The sequence below is a fragment of the Notothenia coriiceps genome, unplaced genomic scaffold, assembly GCF_000735185.1.
Source record: "Notothenia coriiceps isolate Sejong01 unplaced genomic scaffold, NC01 NC01_scaffold00031504, whole genome shotgun sequence".
NCBI lineage: Eukaryota > Metazoa > Chordata > Actinopteri > Perciformes > Nototheniidae > Notothenia > Notothenia coriiceps.
In genome coordinates this window covers 157,679-169,547 of record NW_011364205.1, presented here as the reverse complement: position 1 = coordinate 169,547, position 11,869 = coordinate 157,679, and the positions used below count along the sequence as shown (strand labels likewise).

General features: G+C 45.9%; 1 protein-coding gene across 1 annotated transcript in view; it reads right to left on the bottom strand.

The window, feature by feature from the left end:
* The window catches only part of LOC104960118 (centrosomal protein of 152 kDa-like), a 19,300-nt gene extending 8,431 nt beyond the window's left edge, over positions 1-10,869 (bottom strand). Inside the window, exons 1-3 of the mRNA XM_010788084.1 lie at positions 10,855-10,869; positions 10,101-10,370; positions 728-835 (exon numbers count right to left, since the gene is read on the bottom strand). Of these exons, the coding sequence (XP_010786386.1) occupies positions 728-835; positions 10,101-10,370; positions 10,855-10,869 (393 nt within the window). The remainder of the gene's footprint in view (positions 1-727; positions 836-10,100; positions 10,371-10,854) is intronic.
* Positions 10,870-11,869: the final 1,000 nt, after the last annotated feature.

Genomic DNA, 11,869 nt, shown 5'->3' with positions numbered 1-11,869 from the left:
ATTATACTCAAAGGGCCAGTAAATATCACCCGGGGGCCGGATTTGGCCCGCGGGCCGCCAATTGAATAGCCCTGCTGTATGGTGTCCTTTTTGTTGTTCTGTTTATGTTTTTATGTTTCATGTGGAACCTACTTGAGCAGGTCTCCCTTGAAAAAGAGATCAATGATCTCCATGGGATACACCTGGATAAATAAAGGTTTGAATGAATGAAAAAGACCCTTAGCGGGATATAAATACTTGTCCAACCCAAAATTTAAGAGTTTGATTTAAAAAAAGTTACTAAAGGAAATAATTTGTTTTAATTCACAGACAAAAAGCTCAGTTATCAACGAGGCAGAGACACAGTCTCAGGAACTCACATGATGAACTCGTTAGGCTGGCAGACGACTGATGCGACCCCCCCCACGATGATCCAGGGGTTGATCACAGTCTGACCGCCTGTCACAGAAGTGCCCCCCTCCTCTGCTGCATCACGGAAGCCTTGAATCATGATCGGCATCACCCGCTCACGGTCCTGACACACACACACACACACACACACACACACACACACACACACACACACACACACACACACACACACACACACAATAAGGAGTCATGCAAGGAGACTTTATAACCCCGAAGAGTTCAACAGAAACAAGCCAAAGCTTTGTTAAAAGGTATATGGCACTATAATGTAGATGGGAGGAAACGTGACAATAATAACACCTTGACATCCACACACCTTTTCATTCATCTTCTGGCTGACACTCAGCAGCATCAGCATGTTGTCACACTCTGTGATGCCCATGGCGTAGAGATCACTGAGGACGTTAGCACACGCTATCCTGCCCTGAGAGACAGACAGAAAGACCAAATATATAGTCAAAATATAAAACATGATATAGGTCAATGGTTGTGGTGTAAAAAGTTCTCGAACATCAATCTGCTGCTAAAACGGATGATTTTTAACAATGACAATCTGAATCATTAAGTTTCAAAATAGAAAGTGGCTACCTTAGTAACTTTTTAATATTCATAACAAAATCAAACATGAAAAGGAGCTTTAGGTTGAAAGTCTGCTTATCATCGATTTATTTCATTAAAGAACAAAAACAGAAAAAGGAAAATGATTACGGTGTTTTATTGTTTTTGGCTTGGGGGGGGAACACATGTGAGCCATACCTCTTACAAAACACTGTGGACCATGCACATTCTACTTTAGATTTTGCATATTTGTATTCAATATTACCTCTAGATTAAAATTAACTTAAAATTCTGGTAAACTGCAAACATTTTGTTTTTCATGGTATTTTGTCAGAATCTTGCTGTAGATGTATATACCTTTTAAACATTTAGATTTATTTTGATCTTTGTTCAAATTAACATTTTCTTACAACCTAATTCCTCTTTCTGTGTGGACCATTGCTCTGACCATTTCCTTTAGGTTAACAAGACTAATAGAATGGAAATGTGGAAGAATTGTCGATGGTTAACAGTAATCTGACTGAAAGAGTTGAAACTTGCTGTTATTGAGGGACAGAGACTGATGGTCGGCTGGAGCTCCATCAGTGTGCTTCTGACCACGTTCTACCTGTCAGGCTGTGCTTCAGAGCATGCTGTGCTCTGGCATCTTCTGCATGTAGATTACAAGATCAACTGATATGAAGACGTGTTGCAGGCAGCGCATGATCAGTGTCAGCATGCAGATGTCAGCTGAGCATCCTCAGTGATCCTGACCCCCCCCCCCATGTGAGTGGGAATTAAGCATATGGGATATATACACAGCTCAGAAGTAATCCCTTACATAATGAAAAGTCTGCTTTTTAAAAAACAAGGTTGCTCGATTAAAATACAAACTCAAAGTGGACCTATCATGCTATATTTGAAGCTCTTCTATGACATGATGATTTTCTAATGCTATCTTTTATAATTATGTTTGTTTAAACAGAGATAGACTGAAGTGTTATACAAATAAGTGTCCAGTTCCAAACATCTGTCATGAAACATTGAAAAAAATATAGGTATATTAAAATAAGATTTTTCTAAAGAAATGTGAAGCTTTGTGCCGTACATCTCTACTCCTTTCTTTACTGCTAAACACGCTCAAATCCTCAAATAACTTTGCCTAATAGTTAAAACAGTGCTGTTTTATGATACCTATATAACAAATATGATGACTTTTTTGTACCTCTGCACCTTGACCACATAAATGTGTCTATATGGTGTGACGCAGAGAACTGCTTCACTATGGACTGATGGCTTTGGGCCAGGTGATTATGCGCACCTGGGGCCCTGGGTTGTCCCTCCCCCCCTTCACCTGTGTCTAATTGTTTTCCCTCACCTGTGTTTGATTCGTCTGTTTATTTAAGTGCTTTCTTTTGTTTTGCTGGAGTCAGTGTGTGTGAGCTGCTGGTGGCCGCAGGCTGGGCACGTGAGCAGTTTATTGTGGCTGTGTCATTGTGTGTGATCTAACATTGGGTTGATCAGTTAATAAATGCCCCGTCGGGTTATATTTTTGGATTCTCTGCCTCTGCCTCCTTGCTTGGTCGGGCCGCTCAACGGTCAGTCTCACAAATGGTGTCAGAAGTGGGATTCGACCAAGTAAGGAGAATTATGGGAGGAAAGAAGAGGGACCAAGGAGAGGAACCGCGGCTGGGGGTGGCTGTGCCTGGAACTGACCAGGGGGCCACGGCTACTGAGGCAGCAGGAGACAAGAGACAGGCAGCACGAGCTGAGAGACAGAACGGACGAGCTACCGGAGTAGCTAACGGACGAGCTACCGGAGTAGCTAACGGACGAGCTAACGGACGAGCTACCGGAGTAGCTAACGGACGATGGATTCTCTGCCTCTGCCTCCTTGCTTGGTTGGGCCGCTCAACGGTCAGTCTCACATATGGGATAATAAAGTTCACCTTGACCTTGGTTATAAGCAGGTACCTGGAATATGTGACTTTAAGAGAACATTTATGGTGATTTGAAATGGATAACTAAGTTACATTTTAAGACAGGAGGAGTTCTGTTAATAACAGACAGTAACTTTCACTGTCAGGTGGCAGGTGGACTGTAGCCTGTTGTATGTATGCAGGAGTGACTACTACAATACTGCATTTGCAGAAACAGGCTGTCATACAAATTGTTTTGCAAGATTTTATATTTGATTGTCCTCACCTATGTGCTTTCAAGCATGGGAGTTAGGGCTGTACCCGAATATTCGACTATTGGAATATTCGTTCGTGGCCAACTATTCGGGTTTCAATTTCATTATTCGGATATTCGTACCCGGGTACACCCCGAGAGGGACCACCGTCGTTGCTTGAAGAAGCGATGGGGAACCCACAACCCAGGATGGTACCTACCACTCGAAGGGGGTGGCGAGACGGTTCCACCCTAAAGGAGACAACCGGGAAGGTAATCAAGGTTATACGGGGGGTACCGATTTCCGCACAGGGGTTCTTGCCTAACATAAACACTACGCTTTAATCGGTGTTGGGGTCCGGGGGTGGGGGATAAGTAAGCCACGTAAATCACAAACAATTTTCTTCGTTTCAACATCAAATTTACGAGAATAAGGTAGAAGAATAGTGGACGACAACGCGAACGGTAATAGAAAGTATTAAAGAATTTTACCAGAAATCCCGGGATAACATATAGACATTAGACGGTGACGTCGAACAGAAGGAGAGTCCTACTAAGGACTCGCAAAGACCTTCAGGACAAGGTAATGTTACGAACGAAACGGAAACACGACGGGGAGGGCCCCGGAGGGGGAAACTGTTTATACTCCTCCGGTACAACCCAGACCACCGGCATGAGACACAAAAGTGTACATTTAAGTCTAAGTCGTTGTCAAGAGACCTTGAGAAAGACTGAAATCATTAACACGTCATAGATTTACAAATACCTAAGAATAGTACAACACAACGATCCACTTCGCTTCAGTGATGAGGGTAATCCCGACAGGGCTACGGTAAAAAAGCCCGAGCCATGGAGGCCCGATCGATAGTCGTCAGGCTTATAAGCCACGCCTACTCTAAAACATAACAAAATAAAATTTTTTCTGACAAGTTTTTTGATAAAAAAAAAAAGTTTTTCCAAAGTAAAATTGAATGCGAAAGGCTGAGCTCCGTGGACTGCTATTGACTGACAATATCGTCTTCGCGTCTTTCATCAGTAGATAAGCCTAGATAACGACATCATAAATAAAATAACAAGAAGTCCAAACTCCCTACCAGTAACATTCTTATAGAGAAATTAGTAGTAGCACTCTGCAATATGCAGATTAATAGCTAATTACAGCAATTGTACAATATGACAGTATTTTATGACAATACCGCATAACATTGCAGGTGGCGCTGTCCAGCATTACTGCTCCTACTCGCAATACTAGAAATGCGAAATAAACGCGCAATGATCTTCACACAGCGACAACACCGGCCCTGGTGCGAGTTATGTTGGTTTTAGTTATGTTAAGCAGAGGAGTATGTTAGCGCACCGACGAGAACAGAGAGCAGGACACATCTAGTACGCATCGAGAAAGAGTGGATGTGCGTGCGCCGCGAGCGGCGGTCAGCGCGCACTGTGAGCCCGGACGCGGTTTTGCGCGCGACCGACGGACGGAGGTGGGCCGGCCCGGAGACGATTGAGCGAGAGGAAGGTACTTCGAGACCCGAGAATCTCCGTAGGATCAATGTCATGTGCACTATGTAATACAGTCCAAGCCCACCTATAGTCATTGGTCTTCGACTCTTTTGATAGTGAAAATACAAATAAATTAGCAACCGTTTACAATTTGTTTTCTTATAGGCGGCATGCGGAGGCACGCAGTAATTTCTTAATCTCGGTCACAAAGAATTGTGTTTTTTGTTTTAATTCCAAGTAGGCGAGACGAAATAATCTGTATATTTGTTTACATTTACAAAAAAAATACTTAGAAGAACACATAACACAGTTTGTATTGTTATATATAACAGACGACATCAGCAGCCCTATAATTGTTTATTAACTACGGTACAACAAGAAGTTTAAAGCTTTAATATATAAATGTTAGGGGATAAAATCTGTATCTTAGTAAATTGAATAAGTTATCAATAGTCTGAATAAGACGACAAATTTACACAAACGTTTGTCACCATTTGTCTCTGTTTACGAGACCTCACAGCAGCCCCCGATATGTTTATTCATACGGTCCAAGAGTTGTTTTATTTATGTTAAGGCGGGAAAAGAGCTAATATTGAACATTGATTGTTCATCAATTTGTGTTTTGTTAATTGAGGCCAATATCCGAAGCCAAACCAAGACTAGATTATCCGATAGACCCCAATCCACGAACCAAAAAAAAAAACCCCATATCGAATGAATTCGGATGACCAAAACCAACTCCTTTTAATCGTACATATCTGCCCCTACCGAGCCCCCACTCTCGCCACTTGCCTCAGGCCTCACGCCAAGTCAGGTCGCCGAGGCCCTTTTCTGGAAGGCCGAGACTGCCCTGCTCCAATCCCCCACCCGCCCCGCTACGGTCTACTATCGCAGAATCGAATAAAGCGGCGGACCCTTTGAAAAGGTGGCAAGTGAAAGGTAGGTTAGTCAGCCCCGACGCTGAGGTCCCACCCCATACAGGCGAGCTTTCCAACGACCTCAGAGACACAAGTTACGGCACAGGACAACCCATCCTACTCGATAACCGAGGGGGTCCCCTTCACGGTAGCGTCTTTGCACCGCAATCACCGTTCGACTGTCAACACCCTGAAGGGCGTACTGTTGTGGCGGGAGAGAGAGGGTCAGACACCCTATCGGCGGAGTGGACGGGTCAAGTTAACGGAGAGGGTCAGTTGGGTACAAATCGAATCGGTTAATCAGAGCACACCCACCGCTTTCTTTCGCAGTCTTACGGAACGACCTGCCCCTAAGGTCGTACGCACGGTTAGTAGACCCGCCACGAGGTTGAGCCAGTCTGGTTTGGACATATTTATTTAATATCTTTTTTACAGTCCTAAAACTAAGCTATTTTGCAAAAAACCTTTATACGGTCATAGATTATTCGTTCCGGGTTATTCGCTTGTAACATCGATACCGGATACAGGCAGAGCAAGTAGTCGCCGATAAATAATACTCACGTACAGTTGATTAATCAATCAAATCGGAAGTAAGCCAACGACTCCCCCTCCTGAAGTTAGAAACAGAACTTAAGCCAATAGACGCCAGAGCAAGGAAGAGAGGCGGTACTCTACCACAACTACTCCGAACTCAGGCAATGACCTATTTACAAACTCTACCTCGCAGGAGAGAGCGGTCCTGTACCGTCACGACTGTGGTAATCGACGACGATTGTGATCCCGACACGCAGGAGTACCGGCCGGTCACGAGTAGAAGTCGAGGTCCTGGACCGTAGAACTCGAAACCAGTCCGCAAGACAGGACTACCTCCTTCGTTGTTGTCGGGGTCGGCTGACGAGGTGTCCAGCCGAGTTTGTAGAGTGTCTGCTGCAAGGGGCACAAAACGTGCTACTTATTCGGCCACCCCACCGCTCCGGGTAACGAGGACGCGAAGAGAATCGCGTACCAAGTCCCGAGAGCCTGATTGAAAAAGTGTAGAGGGCCTTGCAGCCAGAGGCTTTGATGTTAGATCCGGCAGGGCTTTAATATAACACCTGGCAGGGCTTAAATTTTATATCAAAAGAAGATGAATAGTAACAGATTTGAAGTTCACACTGGAAATTGTATTTATCTCTTGTAGTAATGTGTAGTCAATCCTAAATTAAGTAGTGGAAAAATAAACCTCGAATTCTTAGCTCGAGAGTAGTGACTGTTTCCCGGTTTATATAAATGTGTTTGTGTGTTTGCTCCTTTAACTACGATTATAACTTAAGTTTAAGTTCAAGGGTAGGTTAATTTGTTTTTTAGGTTGTGAGACAGGACTTCTGTCCTTGGGTCTCATGGTGCAATGGTCCCTCCTGTCAAGACAATTGTGCCAGTCCTGGAATGTTTGAACCGGGGCCTGCGCCCGACCGTGTGTCTGCCCCCTCTAAGACGCAGACGCTAACCGTTTCGAGCCTTTTCGTAGTATCGCGTACAACATCCAGAATTAACGTTATATCTTGCCCTACACCTATTTGATTTTGACAATATTCAACAAAACATCGTTACTAGCATAGAACCTGTATAAAAAAATTTACGAGTCGGATCGGCTATATTTCAGTCTCATTGCAGCCTCGGGACAATCTGCAATGGTGACAAGAAACCGCCGGGCCCGGCCACGGACCATTATGCCCCCGAGCCCCCCCACTGGAGTAGCGATGTACCCCCTCTCGCTACTATAACGATTCCGATTATGCTACCCTCCCAAGATAGAGTCGAAATGCGTATCCCCTACTTGCCTACCTCCAAGTCCTTATTCTCCGGCCGACGAGGTCCCCAGCACTCAAGACGGACCCACGCCACAAAAACCTACGATTGCCCAATTTTTGTAAAAGCGGCAGGTTACCCCCGCCACCAGGTAGTGCAGTTGCGCGCTCTTGTGTGGAGACTCCATGTATCGCATGACCATCTAATTCGCGGCGGCTTCCAAACGCCCCGTCCTTAAAGCGCCCGTGTCGTCAGACCGACGCCGACCCGACTGGTCGGTACCCCGTGTCAGAATGCCACACACTACCCGCAAGAACAGACGACAGCACCCAGACAAGCAGACAGACAACACACAAAGGCACAATACAAAACACCATCAAATACGAACTGTCTCTCCATAATTATTGACCACACGGATGTGTGTTACAGAACGTCAGCTCAAAGAAAAGTAGCGGGCCAACAACAATCACCTCCAATCGTCCATCAACAAATAACCATTGTGAGAGCAGGGTTTAACGCAGGGTTCTAAATAAAAACTAAGGAAGGGAACTGTAGATAAAAAAGCCCGGGCCCTGCTCCTGCAGAGGAAATCGAGTCTAGGACGTACCAACGGGTCAACGAACCACTAATTCACCGATTAGCCCTCACAATGGTCGCACAGGTCTCCTTGGGCTACGTCCTATCCTCGTTGGGCAGTAACATACCCAGATTAACGCCCCTCATCATAACACGACTTTCGTTCCGTTGCTCTGTGGAGTCGACTGAACCCACCCCATAAAACCGTCGGCATTTACAAACCGGCGAACCAAAACAGCCAACGCTGCGTCTCGGCTACTTGAGACCGGACAGTTAGGGGGCACGAAGATGTCGAAGTACGCTACAGAGAGTCGGACTCTTGCCAGACACCGTCCATACGGCGGACCTTCCAGAAGTCCCACTCGACTCCTGACAGGCGGACTTAAGTAACGGTCAACACGTTTACATCCCGTCAACTTTACCATCCGAGAAGCGCCATCACGCTTGCTCCAGAAAACACCATATCGTTGTGATCCGACGACGACCCATTGAACAAATCCTCGGAGGACAAAGCGAGGAAAAATACCACACAGTACATGGAAACACCACTATCACACGGCGACTCCCTTAGACTATGCCGACGCCAAGTCCATTTGCGATTCCGGTGTAGAAGAATTTTAGGAAAGGGAGCCCTGCTGTGAACACCCCTTCTACAGGTGAAGTAGTAAACCGGATGAAAGACATAAAGAGGCGGGCGGAAAGCGTAGTGCGAGGAGGCCCAAAATTTTACTCACTTACCACCCGACTTGCCATCCCAAGTCACGGAGACATTGTGCGACCTACTTCCGAGAAATTCACCATGTAGTAGCCTCACATACAGCACACCATGAACGATTTGGCGACCAGCGTCACATGATGTCACGCGCGCGTGAAGCAAAAAATAGAGTTTTACCAGTAGTGGCCTGAAGCAAAGCGCGCGAAGTACAACAATAGAACACTACATTCGTCCGGAGCGTCCTTCGAAAGAGACGACAGTCGGCTGAGGAATGGCGCTAAGCGGACGACCAGTCCACAAAATATGGCTAGTAGCTAATTCTTATTATGCTTTAGGCTGTTTTAGGAATCGCCTAGGTTAATAGCAGTAGCTAATTAGTACCGGGTAGGGGATCAGAGAGCATGAGCGTTTCTATCACAGACGACATAAAACTCCTACAACCTTACCGACCCTAACGTGGATAAAACCTGTGTTCTAATAATGCCCGACTCGATGAGTTGAAATACGGTAACGGAATGGGGGTCTACAAGGGTGTATTGAGGATAATAAAAAGTGATGAGCATATTTAATTTTTTTGATTATTATTTTTTGTAAAGCCCTTAACGACGATCGTTGATAACAAGTTCGTTCATACACGTGCAAAAATAGTACACATTGCAATGACAAATTGCCGTCTATTTCGCGAAGATGGTACCGTTTGAACCTGTTGTCGAATTCGAATCGATCCGATGATGAATCGTAGAGTCCACTGAAAACTCTCAACAACACGGTGGCACCATCCGGTCAAAGAATAGCGTATAAACCGGTATAAAGAAGAATGCCAGCAAGTTAAATTTTACCAGGGTGTGGTCCGACTCTCAGAAGCCCCAGTAAAACACACACTTGCTGCCACTTCGCTCCCACTTCGCACGGAAACGCAAGCACTGACAACACTTGCGCTAAGTCCTCCGTTGTCCGACCAACAATATATAAAGACGTAAAAATTGTCACTAAGTTTCATATTTATACATATCTTATACCGGTTAAGCGGAAATAATTATCGATGTAAATCTTTTTTTTTATTATTACNACCTTCCTGTGTGAATACCTGTCTGTCTGATCACCTCTCTGTCTGTCTGTCTGTCAGATCACCTGTCTGTCAGATCACCTTCCTGTTTGAATACCTGTCTGTCCGATCACCTTCCTGTGTGAATACCTGTCTGTCTGATCACCTGTCTGTCTGCACACCTGTCTGTCTGATCGCCTGTCTGTCTGAACACCTGTCTGTCTGAACACCTGTCTGTCTGATCACCTGTCTGTCTGATCACCTGTCTGTCTGATCGCCTGTCTGTCTGAACACCTGTCTGTCAGATCACCTGTCTGTCTGATCACCTGTCTGTCTGATCGCCTGTCTGTTTGATCGCCTGTCTTTCAGATCGCGTGTCTTTCAGATCACCTGTCTGTCTGATCACCTGTCTGTCTGATCACCTGTCTGTCCTCACCTTCTTGAGGCTGGATCTCTTCATTTTCTCTGCTCTGGATTTCTCCATGTTCTCCAGATCTTGAGGCCACGCCTCCTCTTCCTCTTCTAGCTCCGCCTCCAGCCCCTCGTCCTCGTCAGATGATAGGTCGATGGTGGAGAGCCCGCTCTCCTGGACGCGGTTACCGTCGACAACGCCCTCCGTTAGCTCCTCCCCCTCCTCCAGGATCTCATCCCGAGGGAATGGGGGGGGATCCTTCAGGTAGACCGAGGACGGGATCTCGTTCTCCTCCTATGAACAGAGGAACAGCAACGTGGGTTTAAAGGAACCTTAGCGTTAGAAGGAACCTCAGCCCAGGTTAAAGGAACCTCAGTCCAGGTTAAAGGAACCTCAGGTTAAAGGAACCTCAGCCCAGGGTAAAGGAACCTCAGGTTAAAGGAACCTCAGGTTAAAGGAACCTCAGCCCAGGTTAAAGGAACCTCAGGTTAAAGGAACCTTAGGTTAAAGGAACCTCAGCCCAGGGTAAAGGAACCTCAGGTTAAAGGAACCTCAGCCCAGGGTAAAGGAACCTCAGGTTAAAGAAACCTCAGCCCAGGGTAAAAGAACCTCAGTTTAAAAGAACCCCAGCCCAGGTTAAAGGAACCTCAGGTTAAATATATAAAATGCTGATATTTTTTGCCAAATATCAGCACTTTCTCTCTTTTCATTTCTTTGCACAGATTGCAAAGTGGCAAAGTGTTATAACTTATTGTTCTAGCAAAGGGATTGACCACACAGACTTATGGGGCATTGTTGTATTATCACTGTTCTAGCAAAGGAATGCTCACGTTCATATTGCTGTTTTTTAATAAATGTTAACTTGGCCCATTACGTGACTATTTGTGTCCAAAGGGGGGGGCCTGACAGAGGAAGTTTGAGAACCACTGGGTTAAAGGAACCTGAACTCAAGTTCAAGGAACCTCAGGTTAAAGGAACCTCTACTTGGGTTAAAGGAACCTCAGGTTAAAGGAACCTCTACTTGGGTTAAAGGAACCTCAGGTTAAAGGAACCTCTACTTGGGTTAAAGGAACCTCAGGTTAAAGGAAACTCAACTCAGGTCGAATGAACCAGGGCCGCCCCTCCCTACACGCAGAACATGCAGAACACGCAGAGCCTCATCTTAGCTCCACAGTTGCCCCGCAGCGAGGTCCTAACAGATCACAAGCATTTGATTCCGTTGAATGTTAAAGATCCCTTGTCATGCTTTTCTGATTCTTACCCGTCCCCTTGTGTTCTGTAGCTTCTGCATGTAAACGGTCTGCAGAGTCACAAACCCTCAAAGTACACCCTGTAGAGAGTAAAACTCTAACGCAGAGAAGACCTGTCTATGCTGCCCCAGAACGCCTCGTTGGACATTTCTCTTTTTCCATTGTTTACTTCTTGGGTACAGTGACGTAACGTAACATGTTAACGTAACATGTTAACGTAACATGTAACATAACTGTTACGTTTGAACCAATCTGCGGACTTGCTCACACACACACACTCGGCGGGATGTTGCGAGGCTCGCTGCTGCGAGGAGCGGGACACTGTGAGCTGACTCACTGGTGTGGGGTCGGCGAGACAGCGAGACACAGCGGAACTCAGCCTGAGCACAAACACAAACTCCCAGCCAGGCTGCGGGTGTGTGCGTGTGTTCGGGCTGGGTTTCGCTGTGTCTCGCCGACCACTGGGCTTACAGGGAGGGGGGGCGAGGAGCTCCAACAAGCCGTTTAGGACAGAGAGTGAATACACATACTATACAGAGATGC